This window comes from Heteronotia binoei, chromosome 1, assembly GCF_032191835.1.
Source record: "Heteronotia binoei isolate CCM8104 ecotype False Entrance Well chromosome 1, APGP_CSIRO_Hbin_v1, whole genome shotgun sequence".
NCBI lineage: Eukaryota > Metazoa > Chordata > Lepidosauria > Squamata > Gekkonidae > Heteronotia > Heteronotia binoei.
Window position 1 is genome coordinate 114,208,956 of NC_083223.1, and position 21,832 is coordinate 114,230,787.

A 21,832-nucleotide genomic window follows, 5' to 3' on the forward strand; every position below is an offset into this window, starting at 1 on the left:
GTGGGTGGAATATACTAACTAGATAGAAGGGAAAAAACAAACAAGCCATAATTTTTAGCCAATATTCAGTCAGGTAATTTTCTGGTATTGTATGAAGATATGCTGCTTCAAATAACTTGTACTTTTCTATTCTAGAGATTATGTTTCCTAGCCTTCTTTCATTCTTCAGCTGATCACAAAAACAAGTTGCTGCCAATCCCCAGAAAGTGAAATTAATTTCCTTATTTCTCAAAAGCCTGTTTACTCATGCAACAGTTATCTCCTTACCAATAAGTGGGGAAAAATCTTCAACATCCCCAAAACAGTACACAAAGGTTGTACCCTATCACATTTTACTACAGGAATGAAAAGCCAAGCATTTCATTGGCATTTTAACTGAGTTCTAAATACAAATTCCCAGCAATAGAAATGCCACATTTAATTAGCTCTGAAAGTAAGCTATAAAAATCTGCCTATATAGAGAGGAAAAGCTCTTACCTTTGGTAGCTATCCGAACACACTGCGTTTTTGTTTCCTATTAAAGAAAGAAATTGGAGAAAAAAAACAATTAGTTTGCTTCTGAAGTAGTATCAACAGCAGTTCACATCAGCTTGAGAAGAGCTTAGAAAAGTCAGCAAAAGTCATGAGCCAGTGATTAGGAGGTGGGTGGCAGGAGTGGCAGCAGCAGTGGAATCCAGGCAAGAACAGTGGGGCGGGGGGCGGGGGTCCACCTAGAGCTGTGCGACTGCAGAGGAGGCAAGGAAAGAGGCTATGTGGCTCTCCCACAAATGTGGATAAAATAACAGAAAAGCTGATGGTTCTAAGAGAACACCTTTATGTTGGGGCAAATTCATGGCACCCACAGCTATTTATGATTCTAGAACACGCTTTCCTGTCTCATGAGACACAGAAGTTGAAGCACCTCCTTAGTGGAGACCTGGTTCTACCATCCATTGAGAGATGCCCCTGAAGGCCACTTGAAGGTGACATTGCCAGAGTCAGCGCATAGGAGTCGGCGAAGTAGGTGGCAACTTCACCACAGGGGCGGGCATCCCGTCCCCATTCGTGCCAATCCAAACATCCCTTGCCTGGCCCTTTCTGGCTTCAGAGGGAGCTGGGAAGAGGCAAGAAAGAAGGAGGCGGCCTCTTTCTGGGTCCCTCTGAAACAGGCGAGGGACAGGCATGGGCTGCACGCTCTTTCTTTGAGATCGTGCAGCTCAGCCCACGCCTTGCTTCAAAGGTAGCTGGGAAGAGACTGTGTCCTTCTTTCTTGTGAAGAAAGTGGTCTTGTTTCTGGGTCCCTCTGAAGTGGGAGAGGGCCAGGCAAGGGACGGGGGGGGGGGGCAAGCCGCACGCTCTCAAAGAAAGAACGTGCAGCCCGCGTCCACCCCTTGCCTGGCCCTCTCCTGCTTCAGAGGGACCCAGAAAGAGGCCTCCTCCTCCTTTCTTCTTCTCCTTTTCCCACTCCCCTTTGAAGTGAGTCGGGTTGAGTGTTCGCGTGACGCATGTGCAAAATGACACTGGGGGGGGGTGCGGGCTTTGGCCTGGGGTGCTAGAACCCCTAGTGCCAGGCCTGGACACTGGTTGACAAGAGGACAGACATCCCTTACAGGCCTTTGAACCAGCTCTTCTGTGCCTGTCCTCACTCCCCACCCCCAGTCTTTTATGTACCTCTGAAAGAGCTATTAGCCCCCTATAAAGCAGGGCTTGATGGTCTCAGCAGCCAAAGTATTGACTCTGCATGCAGATTTATCACTAAATCTGTTAAACAATGCAAATTACCAGCAACAAATCTATGGGAATGGCCATGCACTTTGAATGCCACCATTCCCCCCACCCCCGATATTTATATTAGAAACGTGTCCTGGGTACAACATGCCTCCATTTCTGTCATTCATATGCTTTTGAGTCAAAGACCTCTCCGCAGTCAGTCTATTCAGTTTATAATAACCAATGAGTATTTTCACTCCCTCCCTTGCCTTTTGTAATCCAATAAATAACTTTTTGGTTCTGAATTTGAAAACGTTTGGTGCCTAGTTTATTTCTGACAGGATTTTATTTGGTAAGCCTGAGGTACTGGTGAAGGTGACAGGAAAAATGCATTGAGACCACTCTCCCAAGTTGACCCTGACCGGTTCCTCACAATGTGTAACATGCCAGACCTACGACAAAGGCCTCAACTGGTATGGAGGGGGGACCACACACAGTTAAAGTGATTTTCCCAGCTTAAAAGGACTAGCCCTATGATCATATGAACATATGAAGCTGCCTTATACTGAATCAGACCCTTGGTCCATCAGAGTCAGTATTGTCTACTCAGACTGGCAGTGGCTCTCCAGGGTCTCAAGCTGAGGTTTTTCATGGCTATTTGCCTGGATCCCTTTCTTCAAGCATTACTTATAGCAAGGGGGGGAGTTTAGTTGCCAGGAAGGACCAATTAGAGTCAAGACAGGGACAGAAACAAAATGGGAAATTACCAGTCCATGCATATCAGTAGAGGGTGACCATGAAACTATTTGTTGCAGAGAGGCAGTGCAGGGAAGGAAGGCAGGGAAGGCAGAGCAGTATATCTGCACCCCAGAGATTCAGAATTCTCATTCAATGAAACCTGGGTGATTTAGCCTGTTTCTTATTGCTGGAAGCTCCAAGCCAGCCCAACGACTGTAGGTCGCTGGTTCCCTGGATCAGCAAGCCAAGGGTGCTGCCCTACACCCATTTTGGCTGCAGGTCAACCCTGCACCAGTGCAGCAAGGGCTTGCTCAACACTGGAAACAGCTTATGGAAAAGTGCCCTGGGCACCCCAACACCAAGATAGATGCATGTTAGGGCTGTACGGGCTCTGTAGGCTATGGCAACTTGGTTAAGGCAGAGTGGGCTGAAACTGAATCCAGCGAAGACAGAAGTCCTTTGCCTAGATCGGGGTGCCCGGGGAGGAGAAATACCTCTCCCGGTCTTCGACGGGGCGCTGAAAGCGGCGTGCCGGGTCAGGAGCCTGGGAGTTTTACTGGAGCCTTCACTATCAATGGAGGCCCAGATTGCAGCCACTGCCAAGTCAGCCTTTTTCCATCTGAGGTGGGCAAAGCAGCTGGCCCCCTTCCTAGAGCATCAAGATCTGGCAACAGTGATTCATGCAACGGTCACCTCGAGATTAGACTACTGTAATGCCCTCTACATGGGGCTGCCTCTGTACCGAATCCGGAAGCTGTAGCTAGTGCAGAATGCGGTGGCTAGATTGCTGTTGGGGCTCCCAATGTGGGGTCACATACAACCTGGGCTGCGCGAACTGCACTGGCTGCCGGTTGTATACCAGATTCTTTACAAAGTGCTGGTTATTACCTTTAAAGCCCTATATGGTCAAGGACCTGACTACCTTAGGGACCGTCTTCACCGTATGAACCCCAGAGAGCACTGAGGTCAGCTGGGAAAAACCTGCTGAACATTCCCGGGCCGAAAGAGGTGAAGTTGCAAAGCACCCGCAACCGAGCTTTCTCTACTATGGCTCCACGCCTATGGAACCAACTTCCAGAGGAAATGCAGGCCCTGCGTGACCTTGAACAGTTCCGCAGGGCCTGCAAGACTACACTCTTCCAGTTGGCCTTCACTGATTAAGAGGGAACTGCTAAAGAACTCGCCATCATAAACGTAAACTTAATCATAGCACTAGTATATTTTATTAATTTTATTAATTTTAGAATTTTAATCAGAATTTTAATTAAACTGTCAACGTAGTTTTATTGAGATTGTATGACCAATGTATGAAATAATGCTGTTAGCCGCCCTGAGCCTGCTCCGGTGGGGAGGGCGGGATACAAATAAAAATTGTTGTTGTTGTTGTTGTACACACATGAGCAGGCAAACTTGCCCACAGCAACAGTCACCTGTAGCAAGGCTTGGAGAGTGGAAGGGGGGCTGGTTTGTTCAGAGATGCCCAGAACTCCCCCCAAAGAAGCAGCAGTCCAGCTGTCCCCTCTCCTCCCTTCCCAAAGACCTTCTTCACAGGCCCCACCACCACGGGGCATCTCAAAAGCCCACAGTCTACCAAAGAGTGAGCAAGCCCAATGGAACAGAGCCGACTGGGCTGAGACATGCAGACCAAAGCAGAGGCAGCAGCCTATCACACAGACCAAGCTGCCCCATGGCACTTGGCGGCCCAACTCCATCCCCCCCTGCCCAGCACACTGGAGCTGCTTCTAGTGGGGTGGAGAGAAAATTTTACTTTCTCTCTTTTTCTTCAGTTGCCAGGCCAAATATTTTCCGGGTTTGTTTGCTCCCTCGAAAGATTTCTGCTGCAATCTTTTCAGATTCCATTCCAATTCTTTATTTAACAAATGTCTCATTTGCGTTTGTAATATTGTAATCTCCCTTACAATTTTCTTTTCCCCTGGCCTTTTTCTCAGTTCCCCTTCTTTTTTCTTTATTTCATTCTGAATGTCCAATATCTGTTTTTCTTTTGCCCTCTTATCTTTGTTATTCAATGTAATCAATATTCCTCTCATTACTGCTTTATAAGCATCCCAGACCGTCTGGAATTCTATATCCTCTTTATCGTTTATTTGGAAGAAAGCTTTAGTTTCATTTTCTAGAGATGTCACTATTTCTTTATTCTGTAATAAATCTTCATTCAATCTCCATCTTCTCAACTTCTTAGACAATTTTGTAATCCACATTATTGGGTTATGGTCAGCCCCAATTTTAGGTAAAATCTCTATTTTCTTTGTTATACGGCCTAAGTCTTTAGTGCCCCACAACATGTCAATTCTGGAAAAAGTTTTATGTCTTGCTGAAAACAAGGTAGAGTCCCGCACTTCAGGATTAAATTTCCTCCATATATCCTCCAAATTTTCTTGTTTGACCAATTCAAAAAAAGACTCTGGCAATTTTCCTTCCTTATTATTTTTTTTATCCCCAGATCTATCCAGTGTATTTTTAATTGTTCCATTAAAGTCCCCCATTATCAAAACTTGGTCACAAGTCAGTTCATCAAATTGTTCTATAATGTCTTTAAAAAAAGCATCCTTTGCACCATTTGGTACATACGGTCCCAATAACAACTTTATTTTGCATTTAGTATTATTTCTACCGCTACAAATCTTCCATCTTTATCTTTAAATACTAATTTCGGCTCCAATTCTTGTTTAATATAGAAAATCAATCCCCTTTTCTTCTGTTCAGCCAATGAATAAAATTCTAGTCCCAGTTGTTTATTCCATAAAAATTTGTAATCCTTTGGTTTGATATGCACTTCTTGTAAACAAACTATATTACATTTTTGCTTTTTAATCCAATGAAACATTGCCTTTCTTTTTTGTGGTGAATTTAGTCCATTTACATTCCAAGATAATAATTTGTAATCCATCATGGTGTAAATTCTTTATGTTCTTCATAAAACCTACGCAGTTCCTGTGTGCTTGTAATTGTAATCCTTTTACCATGCAGCTCAAAGCTCAGACCTGCAGGTATTATCCATCTATACCTCATTTCATTGCCACGTAGTTTTTCTGTCAATTTTTTCTATGCTTTTCTGTCATTTATCCCTTGTCTTGGCAATTCTTTCATGATTCTTACTCTGCTGCCTCCCACTATCAATGTCTTTTCAAAATTTTTATTCAAGATTTTTCCCACCATTTCTTTTGTCATATATCTTATAACCACATCTCTTGGTAGATTATTTTTCTTGGCATATAGTGAGTTCACTCTATACATATAGTCATACATGCTTCTAGTTCCTTCAGGATCTTCCTCCAAAAATTCTGCAATTATTCTTATTATATATCCTTTCAAATCAGTCTCTTCATCCTCAGGTACTCCTCTCAGACGTATATGGCTTTCCATCAACTGCCACCTTTTCTTGCATTTTTAGCAAGGTGGAATCATGTACTTTCACTGTCTCTTCCACCTCTTGCACTTTCTTTGATATTACCACAGTCTCATTTCTGAGATCTTCTATATCTTTCCTTAGCTCTTCAATGTCTTTTCTAATTTCTTTTTTAGAAGTAGTTATCATGTCTCTCACCCCTTTCATCATCCTGGCTTCCATTGCTTCTAATTGCTCTTGTATTTTCTCCATTGAGGCAGTCCTTGCACGGGTTAACTTATGCTCTGACATTTAAAAAAACACCAAAAATGTTGACCTCTCCAAATTAAATTTAAACTATCAGGTTTGGTAGAGTAAGACTTGCCCTTTTCAATAAGCCTAATTTCGCCGTCCTCAGAGCCTCCTGGGCTCAGATATTAAATTTAAAGTTTTTATTTCTTCCAAAATGGCGGTCACGACTTTCTGCTTCCCTTTAAAAAAATTTCCTCCAAAAAGCTTCTAAAATAATTATCAGCAATAATGTCCAATAGTATTTACCTTATAATTGTCACCTCTGTCAGCTTCACCAATTTTTAATGTCCTGAACACTTGAAAAACTTTGTTTAAATTTTGACCTCCTAGCAATGGCCGCCGATGTTTTTCTATGACATTATAGTCCTAGAGTAGGCTCGCTGCTTCAATGATTTCCCTTTTCCATCCGACACTTCCTGCTTTTCTTGCCACCAAATCCCGTTTTCATTGGTAAAAAGATCTCACAATGTTTGACGTATTTCCTGTGTTGACTGTGAGAGCTGCAAATCTGTGATGATGGGGCTTTTTCACCAAAACCACAAGTAGACAAAACAATAAATTCCTTTCCACTTTTTAGCACTGTCCTTTCAATTTACAAAGTTCAAATTTCGCCCCTTCTCCCCTTCCTCTTTCAAACTTTCTGAATCTCTATTTCCCACCTTCTGATTTTATTTTGTTTAACTTTAAATAGTCCCAGAATGAAGATAGTCATCAGTATCTTTTTCTGCAGTTATCCAGACCCAACACCGATCTTGTATAGCTTTAGATGTTTAGCAGTCTCAAAGAAGGTTAGGATCCTGTCGAGCTTATGTCAAATAAATAACTCTGGAAATTTCTGCAGATGATGAATATGCAACTCGTCTCTGGTGATCCCTCAAAGGAACCCCCCGGGACTCCCTTTTAGCCAAGGTAAATCTCCTCAAGAGTTTCCTGTGCATATCTTGGACTGATCTCTGACTGAGAAAAGTAGGCAGTAGGCATTAAATTGCCCTCCACTACCCCGAACAGAAGCCCTTGCCTGCTCCCCTTCTGAGAAGCAATTCAGCTCAGCATTTTCCAACCCCAGAAGTCCGCAAATGTACATTCTTTCTGAGGGTTGAATAGCAATGTGAAAATAAGTATCCTTAAGTTCTAAAATGGTAAAACAGAGTTTGGGAGTGAGAAACTCAATTACAGATGAAAGAGAAACCATTCTAACCTTAGAAACATTCAGAAACTTGTTTAATTTTCTCAAATCAAGGACTGGCCTACAGCTTCTACTTTTTTAATCAACAAGGAAAAACCTGGAGTGAAAATGTCTTGACTGCAAGCCCATGGGAACCTTCTCAAATGTACCTTTCTGTCAGACCTCATTCAGTTGAAGTCAGAGCTCAAGTTATGGATTATCCACTGCTGTTGAAGCAGAAAGACACAGAGGAAAAGAGGAGAATGCAAGGAAGTATCCATTACAAACAGATAAACCCAACTGCCAGAACAAACATAACATCATGCAGCATAAAAACTGGCTAACCTGTCCCTGAAACTGAACATAAGAACATAAGAACGTAAGAGAAGCCATGTTGGATCAGGCCAACGGCCCATCCAGTCCAACACTCTGTGTCACAAAGTGGCAAAAAAATTTATATATGCACACACACTGTGGCTAATAGCCACTGATGGACCTGTGCTCCATATTTTTATCTAAACCCCTCTTGAAGGTGGCTATATTTGTGGCCGCCACCACCTCCTGTGGCAGTGAATTCCACATGTTAATCACCCTTTGGGTGAAGAAGTACTTCCTTTTATCCATTTTAACCTGTCTGCTCAGCAATTTCATCGAATGCCCACGAGTTCTTGTATTGTGAGAAAGGGAGAAAAGTACTTCTTTCTCTACTTTCTCCATCCCATGCATTATCTTGTAAACCTCTATCATGTCACCCCACAGTCGACGTTTCTCCAAGCTAAAGAGTCCCAAGCGTTTCAACCTTTCTTCATAGGGAAAGTGCTCCAGCCCTTTAATCATTCTAGTTGCCCTTCTCTGGACTTTCTCCAATGCTATAATATCCTTTTTGAGGTGCGGCGACCAGAACTGCACACAGTACTCCAAATGAGACCGCACCATCGATTTATACAGCGGCATTATGATACTGGCTGATTTGTTTTCAGTTCCCTTCCTAATAATTCCCAGCATGGCGTTGGCCTTTTTTATTGCAAACGCACACTGTCTTGACATTTTCAGTGAGTTATCTACCACGACCCCAAGATCTCTCTCTTGGTCAGTCTCTGCCAGTTCACACCCCATCAACTTGTATTTGTAGCTGGGATTCTTGGCCCCAATGTGCATTACTTTGCACTTGGCCACATTGAACCTAATCTGCCACGTTGATGCCCACTCACCCAGCCTCAACAGATCCTTTTGGAGTTCCTCACAATCCTCTCTGGTTCTCACCACCCTGAACAATTTAGTGTCATCCGCAAACTTGGCCACTTCACTGCTCACTCCCAACTCTAAATCATTTATGAACTGGGATATTCTATGGACATCTGAGCAAGTAGTCAGCTGACTCTGCTCCCAATGATGAGATTGCTGGCTCACAGACTTAGGTCTTGTAACACTCTTTCTCCTTTGGAAGGAGGTTGGCTGATACTGATGCTGAGGATGCTGGTGTTGCTGGTGCCTCTGGCCATTCAAAAGGGAGTAGCAAACCCCGTATTGTCTTTTAGAGAAGTGCTGCTGTGGAGCAGAAGGTGAACACTAAAGGATTTTCAGTTTAACAAATATTTTTTTATTGTAGTAGATGCTGGTTTTCACCAAATTGGTACCGTTAAGTCAGCAAGGTCTTCCAAAACAGGAAACACTACAATATCAGGTGAGTCTGGATAAAGGTGAATCAAAATTTTATCCTTTGGCCTATTATCAGATGTGGAGACATCAATCTCCAGTGCCATCCTGAGCAATTCCTCACTATAAAGTCTCAAGACTTCCTTTGGGGAAATAGGAGTTGAATCCCTGGCTCTCTTATCTGGGAACAATTCCAAAGTGCTTTGGGAGATATAATGAAATACCACAGTCCCTTCATCTTCAAAGTCCATAACAGGTGGCATAAAAGAAGAGCAGGCTTCCAGCCAGGCACCTAGGATCACCAGAATCATGCCTTAAATCAGGTACAGGAGGACAAGGAAGCTGAGGTTGCTGAGAATGGTTCTCAGGCCACTGTTGAAGATATACCAGTGACATAGTATGAAGGCCACTGAGATGGACAAGTTGTTGCCATAATGGAGGCATGGTCAGCTCAGACTGTACCAGCTACCCTGCCAGGAGACATTATTGTTCCTCTTCAGATCCTGACAAGAGAGCCAAACTGAGGGGACGGGGTATGCAGAGGTACCAGAATGACATCCTGGTCTTCAGAGGAATGACTCAGGAAGGATGACTGATGTTTTTGACATTTTAAAATGGAGTTACTTTTACTATGTTCTGATTTCTTTTGTCTTTTGGATGGTGGTTCTGACGAGGAACAGGCTGGGGCAAAGGAGGACAGAGATCAAGGACTTCTTGATTCTAAGGCACGGGTAGCTGAAGCAGTGTTCTTATGTGGGTGTGATGCCTTCTTGACCAATGGAGCCATTGAACTGATTGTACAGATGGTGGCCTGGAACAGGACTCTGGTGCTGAAACTAACTTAGAGGGGCCCAAGGCAGACAGAACCTTTCCCAAAGCACAGCCTTCAATTGGAATGCCCTGTTCGAATGTGCCTTAGAAATACAGCCCTGGCAAATTTTGAAAGTGACCACATTATGTGATTCTCTCAGACATATGAGATAAAGTTCATGATCACCACTGTGGATCATTTGGATCATGCACTTAGTGCACTTCTTAAAACATGTCTTGGAAGCCATGTAGACAAGTGATAGCAGCCAAGTGACAGCAGCCAAGTGACAGCAGCAAGGGAACCAAAGGGTAGGTTGATTAGAGTCACCTCGCCCTAGAAAAAAGATCCCTCAAGGAGAAAAACTCTGTTGAAAAGGAGACAAAAGCTAAAGCCAGAAGAGAAGAACCCTCAGAGAAGCAACCCCCATCCCCCAAGTTCAGCCAGAATAAAGATTTGGGGGGGATGCAGCTAGACTGAAAAGCTCCTATCCAAGCAGCAGCAAAAAAGGGAGGGAATTGCCAGGTGAGGACTGGAAATCACTCAGAATTACAACTGCTCTCCAGATAGCAAAGAGCAGCTCCTCTAGAGAAAATGGTGGACTCTGTCATTATACCCTGCTGAGGTTGCTTTCCTCCTGCTTTGGACCCCACTGTGGAGAAAGACTGCAGTTCTCCTAGGTAGAGGCTGCAGGAAGGGGGGAGGAGAAAGAAAACTGAAGTCGGATCACTTCCCCTACAGAAAACAGCTACCTTGAAGCATATATCCTATTGCTGTACTATTATACAACCATACCAGGCCAAAGAAGACAGATCACACCACAAGCACATGCTGATGCTAAAAGCTGCCAGGCTGAATACAACAGGAAAAGGCAGCAACAACACACTGCAGATGAAGGGAATTCTGAGCTTCAGTGTCTGCATGATGCTGAATGCCAAAGGCTGGGGCACTCGCTCAGAGCCTCTTTCTAGAGACTGTTGCATTTATTTCCACAATATCTGGCAATATTTCCACAGCTGACTATATACATATTAACCACACTGGCACCAAACACCATTATGTTTATGACTACCAGAATTTGAAATTAACTAGGATTTCAAACGAGGGCTTGCATCTAGCTTCTAAACTTGAATAGCTATTCCTCAGTCTTAAACATCATCATGATCAGTGCCAATGAAAGAGTTAAATGCGGTTAAGCCCAGTGAGAGAAATAGAGATGGGACAGGGCAGGACATATGCAATCTGTTTCCAATTCCTTTGCCACAGTCAAGGCACCAGAAATATTACATCTCTATAGGCTCAGTGAGTCCTTGTCATCTGCATTAATGTCTGCATAAATTCGACAACCATGCATTAAAAAAAATACTCATCAGAAAAACCATTCAGCTTCAGAGCCATTCTGGCATGCATGTTCACTAGCTATGACATTTTCCTTATTTTGCTACAATGAACAGCTAATTTTTTATAATTATAGACATTAGGCAAGACTTCATTCTAAAGACTGAATGGCAATGCCATTGATAGCTGTGATCTCTTCATTACAAGCTGCAGTAGAAATCCAAATGGCAGGGTAGCAATGGCTTTGGTTTCTTCTGACAGCAGATTAACCTTCCCAGAGCCTATCAATCTAGTAGTAATCTCCCCTAAATCACCCGTCTCCCCCTTTCTTCCCCTAACCATCTGTTACTAGGACACAATAACCAGAAGACAGAGATTCCATGCAAGACTATACTTAATACCTAAATGGAAGTTTTAAATATCTCAGCTACTGTTCTGAATACCATTTCCCTCTCTTTCCCATCACATATATTTCTATTTACAAAAGAAAATGATTCAGTGGCAGCAGCATGGGGTTTATCAAACCTTGTTGCTTTTCACACCTAGAGCTGCCTGCAGTATTTAACTTCCTGTTGCTTTGTTCTCCATCAGTATGCATACCAAAATAGAAAATGGTACACAACTGCGTCAAAATATCAGACCACGAGGAAATAGCAATGGTGGTCTACAGCCGTACCTTTAGTGCCTTCACAGCAGTCAGGCAATTTTGAAGCAAACTTGTGTACTGAGACTTTTTACAAATATACCATGAGCATGGGGGTTCCTTTACAATCAACGGCTGATTTAGAAGACTTTTTTTTTATTTGAGGTTTGGTGTGCAAGACCCTGAAAAGTTGGTAATGTTTTATTAACCTGCTGAGCAACCTGGATTTTGTTTATCCTGCAGCAATTTAATCTTCCGAACTGTGTGAGCACTGAGAACAATGGGACAGCTAGTTTCCTGGAAATGCAGAATCACATATGGCTTAAATCATTTTTCTAAAACTACTGCTGAAAGATATATTAAATTTTTGTAATGGTTACTATTACTATGTGGAATATGAATTATAGGGAACTCTGCTGCATGAGAATAGATTCAAAGATAAGGATTTATATAGTACCAAATGCAACAATTTAGGACAAAATCCAGACAGTCCCAATAAGGTATGAGCCAAGACATGGGTCAAGACATTGTGCCCCAGGTGGGAAATTCTGGGATAAAACTGAAGAAAAGCAAATTAGTTTAATAGAGATTATTATATTTTTGCCACAAGAAATGTAGGCATGTGGCTTTTTTGCCATGCAATGTCTTCAGACATTGCTGGCTGTAACACAAGCAACACAAGAGTAATGCAATTTTTACCTGACTTGCAGCCTCATAATATAGTTTCTGTCAGACAGAAGGACTACAATGCTCCTTGATAAACTTCTTTCAAAATAGAGTTGTTAAAAGTTGTTTGTTATGTATCATCTGGAAGGGGATGCCATGTGCATGCTCCTCTTTGAAGTTAAAAAGTTCAGTGATGCATACATGCAAATAATGACTAAGGGAAAACATGACAGGATTTATAAAATAACATGTGGGATGAAGCAAGTTGGTAGAAACAACTTTTTTTCTATTTCCATTATAATACAACTCCAGGACATTCAATTAATTTGATGGGAGGTAGAAACTTTGGCCACCAAATGAGAAGGGAGCACTCACTGGAGAAGATCCTGATGCTGGGAAAGACAGAAGGCAAAAGAAGAAGGGGATGGCAAAAGATGAGATGGCTGGACAGCATTACTGATGTAACAAACACGAATTTGAGCAGACTTCGGAGGAAGGTGGAAGACAGGAGGGCCTGGCATGACTTTGTCCATGGGGTCGCAAAGAGTCAGACTCAACTGTGCGACTGAACAACAACAAAGATTCAGGAAAGAAAATAGAAAGTACATCTTCTTTCAAGAAGTAATTAAGTTATTACAGGATGTAGTGATAACCACTACTTTAGAGTGCTTTAAAAGGAGGTGGATAGGACCATCTGTGACAGACAGCAGGCTGTCCTGCTCCTGAATGGAAAAACAGCCACTTTCTTGGGCCTATGGGAGCAATGCTCCAGCATCCAATCACCTTTCAGAAGGAGAAAAATACAGCAGGACTTTAGTTCAGGACTACCTCAAGGAGAGTGCAGAAGAAGTCCAGTTCTGCTTCAGAGAGAGATCAGTGAGAGCTCAGGTCAGAAAAACAAAAAACAGACAGAATGAAGGGCAGCTCTGCTCCATAATGTGGCAGAGTGGTTTAGCTTTACTTCTGAGAGAGAACAGTGTACCCAATTATTAGGCCTGTCTCTGATAATGAGCAGACCTTGTGCCGTTTAGTCTGACTCTTGGGAAAGGGCAGGCTGGTGTGGGTGGAATCCTGTGTGTGTGCAAGGAGCCAGCCTAGTGGCTAGTCAGTAAAAGTCTGTTTATGCCTGAAAGTATTAAGAAAAATTCAAGCTACTCTCTGAAGCCGTAACTAGTTTAAATTAATGTGCCTCAGCCTGGTTTCTTCTTAGTCCATTTGGAGACCTGTGCTGCTGATCTGTTTGATCTGTTCCTTGAAACCAATCTGTAAATAAATAAACCTCTTTTGTTGTTATTATAAAAATCCAGCCTCAGTGATCTAGTCGCTCACCACAAAACTAACCTCACGGCAGTGAACCCATTCCTATACAAATTATCTTAAGAACGCCTAGTAACCATGGGGAAAGTTTAAAGTTTAAAAGAAGCCTGGTTCCTGAAAAATTGTAGGAGGCTGTGTGAGTCCTCTCAGTAGATAAAAAAGGCCTGTCACACCATCATTAGCCACAATGACTCAATAAAACCTCCACATTCAGGAGTAGCATATTCTAGGAGGCAACCACAGTGGAACCCATGGCCTTTGTCCTGCGCATGGGTCAGTCAGTCAGTCAGTCAGTCAGTCAGTCAGTCAGTCAGTCAGTCAGTCAGTCAGTCAGTCAGTCAGTTTATTGCGGCTCTAGGCCAATTTTTAAGGGCATCAACCACTGAGTGAAACAGAACCGTGGACTACGTGGAGACCATGACTTTGATCCACCATGGCAGCACCTGTGTTCTTTCACAAGGTGACTTCAATCTACACCAGAGCTATGAGTTGATAGTTCAAATATTCACCATCGATCCATTTGATGATCCAGAAGAAAGGCCACTCACCTTCTCAACACTGCTCATGGCTTGGAAATAGATGTTATATCCTTTACGAGGAGTCAAAGGTGGATTCCAAAAGCCTTGATAGGTTCTGTTATCACCAACTGTGAAAGGGGCTGGTTCAGGAAGGTTACCAGGTGGTAGTTCTGCAGCAAAATAATATGGCGAGCCACCATTCAGAGCATTATGATATGTGACAGGAACCTGGTAGCAATCCATTGCTCCAGTTTCTCGTTTTGTTCGATGAGGATGCAGCTCTTCAACAACAATCTGGTAGGCACTATAGACACAGAAAAACATTATATATAAGATGATGTTCAAATTATAACACACAAAGATATATTTTACCAAATGATACTACATTCAATTCAAGTAAAGTAGGAGATAAACATGCTTTAAAACTACAGTTTTTGCCTCTCATAATTATTTTCCTCATGACTAATGCATGGCTGATTTCATTTTCTAGCATTTCCTCCTTTATTCATCTGTCCATCCCTAGTCCCCCAGAATACCCAATGAAGTATCCAAAAAACCCTTCCGAACATTAAAGTTTTGAAACAGTATGTTATTAAACAGCCCAAGATGAGTCTGATATTATGCATAGACATTTGTAACAGATTCAGCTTTTTGCTTGATAACTTGCAACATCTGAAGAAAGCACTGGCCTTTGGAATGATACTATAGAAGTTCAGCTTCAAGGCTTGCTTCCAAGCAGTACTCCAAACATCAAATTGCAGTTGTCATATTTTTAAGAGACAGAAAGAGTTGACAGGCATTTCCACCTTTTGACCTTGCTGCGCCATCTAGCTTGGCTCTCAGCTATGCAGATCTAAAGTATAAGCGACATTCAGTAATACAAGCACAGATGGACGGAAATCTGTCCACTCCCTCCAAATAGTTCACCTCCTTTCCTGATAGTTGCCACTGACAAAAACATCACAAATTGCAGAAGCAGATGGCGTTCAGCCTATTTAAAAAAACAATCACCAACTTCAACCTCAACTTGCCAATACCTTCCTTGCAATGACAGCTTTTGGTCATTTCTCATAAAAATCTCATTTTAGCAGAGCGTGTAATTATAATTCTTCTTTTCCCTACAGGGGACAGAGGCAAACAGCTGAAACATTAGACTAATTGGTAATCAGTAGTTAGTACTTGGATCTTCTGATATCAGGTGCCATAAAGGACAAAGACAAATTTAACTCTTTTCAAATATGTAACAGTGGAGTAAATATTTTAAGTATTTTAAAATCTCCCTTTGCCTTCAGCCCCAATGATTTATATACCAAACATAGACTGAACAAAAATGAACATTCAATGTAACATGGCAATATTTAAAGTAGGCAGGCAACTTGCAGGTATAAGTAATATGAATATGCCATATTCTTAGTTATTTTTCATTTGTAGTCAAACACTATGTGCTAAAAAAAAGCCTATAAGATCTTATTTCTGCTTCTCACAGAACACAGTCCTTCTCTGGTGGTTAAGAGACCAGACTATAGACTCTCTTCCTTTTTGAATCCTCTACATAAATTACAGCCGCGGTCACACTCACCATTAAATCCATCCCTAACCCGTCACTATTATACCCCGCAGCTTTTTTACAACAAATTTCCTGATTAGACATCCCTCCATCCTTCAGTTCTAAACAGCGTTGGTCCCGTTGCTGGTTGATCAGAGCTCTCAACCGGACCTCATTTTTTGAGATGGCATTCCACACTCGCGCAAGCGCAGTTCGTGGGATATTGTACTTGTCTTTTTTTTTTTAAAGGTGTCAGAAAAGGTGGACGATCTGCCCCCCCCCTTTAAACACCCAGAAAGGAAGGGAAAGCCCAGGAGTTCTCTTTGCTGTCTCTCCGCCTGGCGGGGAGACTACAAAGGTGGGTGATCTTCCTCCCCCCCCCCCCCATTTAAACACCACAAGGGGGGGGGAGCATGGCAAAGGTGGCTGATCTGCCTTCCCCCCATTTAGGAAAGGTCCCCTGTGCAAGCACCAGTCGTTTTCGACTCTGGGGTGATGCTGCTTTCACAAAGTTTTCATGGCAGACCTTTTACAGGGTGGTTTGCCATTGCCTTCCCCAGTCATCTATACTTTCCCTCCCAGCAAGCTGGGTACATATTTTACCGACCTCAGAAGGTTGGAAGGCTGTCAACAATTGCTGGCGCAATGATATCATTTGGAGTGGGCTCTCGCAGGGAAGCAGATGTGTGCTTGCAACGAGTCAGCTACAATGGAGCATTCAAACATAGAAAGTACATGCGGGAGTCGTCGGAAGCATTCTTATTCCAGATTTAATGTACTATCAAAAAAGTCTGCGTCTCAGTTGTGGCAGTTCGGGACACGAATGAGCCAATGACCATTGCCAGATGCTGATGTTTGGACAACCGCATAAAATCTGACATGCATCTGGCTTTCATCCATGCCCATCTCGTTAGTTTATGTGCATCTGACCTCGGCCTACCTCTCCCTTAGCATTTCATTCCACTGCCAACATTATGATTGTTATTGATAAAGATCTGAAGCCATTTTCCAAGAACAGATGCATAAATTCTTCCTCCATTAACACAATGTAGAATTAACTCCAGAGGTTCTTAATTTGGGGATAATCTATAATACAGCAGAATTTTGTTAAGACGTATTCACTGTAACCCTATAGTGATGTACAGCCTGCCTACAGTAGGGGAAATCACATGTCTGCAATTTTCAATTGGGACCATCTGACCTGAGTCAGACACAGACAAAAAGCTCCAAAGGTTGAACTCTCAGTTATAACATAAACAAGAAAACTAAAGATATACTGGAACTGGCCTTAGCTCCAGAGCTAAACAGACTACAAGTAATGTAGCTAAAAGAACAAATTCAAAAATTTCATATGTTAAACATAAGAGAAGCTATGTTGGATCAGGTCAATGGCCCATCAAGTCCAACACTCTGTTTCACACAGTGGCCAAAAACACCAAGTGCCATCAAGAGGTCCACCAGTGGGGCCAGGACACTAGAAGCCCTCCCACTGTGCCCCCCCCACCAAGCACCAAGAATACAGAGCAGCACTCTCCCAGACAGAGAGTTCCAATGATAAGCTGTGCTTAATAGCCACTGATGTACCTCTGCTCCATATGCTTATCCAATCCACTCTTGAAGTTGTCTACGCTTTTAGCTGCCACCACCTTCTGTGGCAGTGAATTCCATGTATTAAAACTTCATGTCATGCTTTGGGATGTGTGCTGGAATATATCCAGTCTAAGTATATACCTGAAAAATGCTTTAACAGTATTTTGGAGGTATACTCTGGTATCTGGACCAAAGTTCCCACTATGTTGAGTTAGGTGTGCCAGGCACACTGATTACCTACCCTCAGCAGAGGGTTAGTTGGCAACCTGCCCTCCTGCTTAGCCCCCGTTTGCAGAGTGGGGAGCAACCTGGGATCCGCTGCTGCCACCACAACCAAGTTACCTTCCCACAGATGCCCCTGACCCAGCCATCTTGAAGCTGGGGGAGGTAGTATAGTCAGGCTCGGAATGGAGTGCACCTGGCTATCAGTTAGTGGGGAGACTCATGGCTGGGGAGAGGAGCTGGATGAGACTGGAGGTGGGGGAAGGTTGGAGGGGAGTCTTGGGCTGACAATGCAGCCTGGTGCTCCTCCATTGCCTCCCGTGCCAGTACCACTGGCAAGTGGCTCACTTTCTCCCGCAGTCTGGTTTAAACTGGACTGCAGTAGAAATTAAGCCTCAGGAGCTCCTGTGTCATGTAGAGCCTGTTTCTCTGGCAGCAGAGAAGATGCTGCACTGGCTTTCTCCTGCAGTTCTGTTTAAACAGGGCTGCAGGAGAAAATGTGCCCCAGGAACTCCTGTGCAGCATGGAACATATTGTTCCAGGTGTCAGAGAAGATCCTGGATTGGCTTTCTCTTGCAGTCCAGTTTAAACTGGGCTAAAGGAGAAAGTGAGCCCAGGAAATCCTGTGTGGTGCAGAGCACTTTGATCCAGCGGGACAGAAGATTCTGAGCTTTTCCCCCTCTAAAGTCAGCGTGGGGAAGGGAGCTGTGAGGGGCCCCTCTCTCTCTTTTTCTTTCACTCATCTTCCTCCACATATTTGCTTTCTTTTCAACTCTCTTCCCTACCAACCCCCCATCAATTTGCTTTCTTTCTACTCTGTCTTTCTCTCTTTCTGTTGATGTGTGTGAGATCTGGATGGGAGGTGAGACTGGGGAACTACTTTCTCCCCCTCTCCAGAATGCTTCCCTTGCATCTTTCTTTCTTTCTTTCTTTCTTTCTTTCTTTCTTTCTTTCTTTCTTTCTTTCTTTCTTTCTTTCTTTCTTTCTTTCTTTCTTTCTTTTTTGGTGTAGTGGTTAAGTGTGCGGACTCTTATCTGGGAGAACCAGGTTTGATTCCCCACTCCTCCACTTGCACCTGCTAGCATGGCCTTGGGTTAGCCATAGCTCTGGCAGAGGTTGTCCTTGAAAGGGCAGCTGCTGTGAGAGCCCTCTCCAGCCCCACCCACCTCACAGGGTGTCTGTTGTGGGGGAGGAAGGTAAAGGAGATTGTGAGCCACTCTGAGACTCTTCGGAGTGGAGGGCGGGATATAAATCCAATATCTTCTTCTTCTCCTTCCTTCCTTCCTTCCTTCCTTCCTTCCTTCCTTCCTTCCTTCCTTCCTTCCTTCCTTCCTTCCTTCCTTCCTTCCTTCCTTCCTTCTGTTGTTCATGTTTTGTGGTTCACAAACAGTCCTCTCAATAATCTTGCCCAAAACGGGCAAGTTGGACACCAGCCAATGATTTGAAATATTAATCAGGTCCTGAAGAAACCATCTTTGGACTTGATGAATCTTTCTAACTATCAACTGGTGTTCAACTTGCCTTTTTGGGCAAGATTATTGAGAGGGATTTGGCAAGTCAACTGCAGAGCTTCCTGGATGATTCTTCTGTATTAGACTCTTTCCAATCTGGTTTCCGCCTGGGTCATGGCACATAAACTGCCTTAGTTGGTCTCACTGACGACCTCCCATAACACCTGGATTGAGGCAGTTCATCATTGTTGATACTATTAGATATTTCAGCTGTTTTTGATATGGTTGATCATCAGCTGCTGATTCACTGCCTCACTGACATAGGGATTACGGGGACAGCTTTACAATTGCTGGTCTCCTTTCTCCAAGGTCGGGGACAGAGGGTGGCACTTGGTGGAAAAATCTCCCAGAGACACCCATTTGATTGGGGGGGTGCCACAGGGAGCAGTACTCTCCCCTGTGCTATTCAACATCTATATATGCCCCCTTGCCCAAAGGTATGGGCTTCGGTGTCACCAGTATGCGGATGACTGATCACTCTTTTCAGCTCTGGCTCCTGTGCTATGGAATGAGCTGTAAGAGGAGACTAGGGCCCTGCAGGACTTGCTTCAATTCTGCAGGGCCTGTAAGACTGAGCTTTTCTGGATGGCCTTCAGCTAATATCTCAATCCCCTGGCAAGAGTGATCAGTTTCCCTGTGGGTCCTTCTCAGTAAGAATATTTTGAGATCAACAGGCCACATGGCCACTATTATTATTGACTATAGTCTGCTGTATACGACGCCTGTTTATAGTATGGTTTATGATTTTATTGATATATTAACTATTTTATTGTATTTATTGAAGTGGTTTTATTGTTGGAAACCACTCTGAGCTGTTTTGGGAGGAGCGGGATTTAAATGTGCAGAAATGAATAAATAATAAATAACATCTGATGTTTATTCTGTGTGTGTTATATATGTGGATTCAAGGGAAGGTTTTTTCTGCGTTATGTCGCCTTGAGCTCAGTAGGGTCAGCGGCCCCTCTGAATCAGGTGGGTGGAGGGGTGCCACGGATGTGACACCCCCAAAGAGATCCTGAAGGGGTCTTCTTTCGGCATGGGACTTTTACAGCAAGACAGGGGCACAGCGGTGGCTGTTCCTGTTCTTCTTGTATGCCCCGAAGCTTCCCCCGCCATAATAGCCAATATAGCAGAAAGAGGTGAACGCCTGACTGCTTGCTTCTCTTTCTTTCAATAAGCTTCTGATCTATCACTTCTCTACCTCAAGCATGACAATTTTACATGGCAAGCAAGTGTGCTTTCAATACCGCTGGTTAATGGGTCATTTTGCAAAACAACAAGCAGGCCAGTTCAAAGGAAGGGAAAGAGGTCGATTACATCTCCACTTTCCCTGTGAATGAGGCTTTGAAAAGTTAAAGAACATTTTTAAATATTGGAAATAATTTGAATTAATCTGAATATAGATACTTAAATTGACCCAGACTATAATTAGATATTTGTTAAAGAGTCTATCATTTGGCTGTAATATGGTCTGAACAAAACGAGATATATGTTAGAGAGATTTCTCTTTGTCGTCTGATTGAAAATGAAATTCTAACACTCAAAACTCCAACTGGAAGAGATTGGGGAGGATGGACTTGGATTAATAGACTAAGTTTGTTGACAGAGAAAAATGGCTTTGCCAAGCGAAATCTTTTATAAAAAAGACATTTTGAGCAGTTTAAATTCTCTGAAGCAGAATCTTGGTCATTAACAGAGTTGATTGAAACAAATGGGAGCTTTTGTACTGAAAGCTAGCGAAATCTCAAATCTATATGAGCAGAGTGTTAAAGAGAACCTGGTGATGTCTGTGGAATTGAAAAGGGAGAGTGATCCGTTGGGAAATGAACAAAAGAAAACCAAAATAGAACCCTATGGCACAATTAAAAAGAAAGACCGGAAATGGAGACTGACTGAAGTTATGTCGAGAGGAACAAAGGCTGTGGAATTCTTCCCACTTTTTCTGAGAGGGATGACTGAATTAAGGAGAAAGGGTGCATTTTAACCAGAAAATCATGTTGTGGAAATTTTTCAAGAAGGGTTTTGAACTAGCTCCCTCTCCATGGATAGTCAGATATGGAACTAGTAATAAGAACTGAAATGTAATATTAAAAGGCTGTGAGAATTTTTTGGGCTATATTAAGTTGTTTCGCCTAGAGTAATATGAACATAAAAGCTAAAGAACTGAAAAGTTTTGAAAAGAATTTTATGTAAAAATATTTAATTTAGATTAACTTTTAAGAAGGCAGACAACATAATTATTTTGTAATTTGGTAAACTTGCTTTTAACAGATAAAGATATTTGCTTCTTATGCTTATTATAATGACGATACGGGTAAATTAACAAGCTAGTCTGTATTTTTAATATGGTTGAATTAAGTAGCAAAACTAAGATGTGGAAATCTTTGAGGAAGAAAGATTTTTGAATTGTTGTTTCCACTGTAGGCAATTAGATACAGAATCTATTAATAAGATTAATATGCGATTTCAAAAGGGTAAGAGAGATTTTAAAGATGGAAAAGTTTTACAAAAATGTTATATAAATATATAGTTAATTTGGATCAATTGTTAAGAAGACAAACACCACAGTTATTTTCTAATATAGTAGATCTGCTTCTAGTATGTTTGTTTGAAGAAATTGTCTATAATTATTGTGTTCTATTTTTAGCTTCTTAAGGATAAAGATATTTGTCTTAGATTGTATCAAGGAGAGAGAAGGTGCAACTTAGCCATAAATTAGGAGGTAGAATTTTTTTTTAGGAAGAAGGGTTTTTGAACTGTCTCTCCC

General features: G+C 42.6%; 1 protein-coding gene across 3 annotated transcripts in view; it reads right to left on the bottom strand.

Moving 5' to 3' along the window:
* PTPRK (protein tyrosine phosphatase receptor type K) overlaps positions 1-21,832 on the bottom strand; it is a 755,588-nt gene that overhangs the window by 124,090 nt on the left and 609,666 nt on the right. For all 3 annotated transcript variants that reach the window (XM_060239139.1, XM_060239131.1, XM_060239123.1), the window contains exons 12-13: positions 14,227-14,500; positions 478-514 (exon numbers count right to left, since the gene is read on the bottom strand). In XM_060239139.1, the coding sequence (XP_060095122.1) occupies positions 478-514; positions 14,227-14,500 (311 nt within the window). The remainder of the gene's footprint in view (positions 1-477; positions 515-14,226; positions 14,501-21,832) is intronic.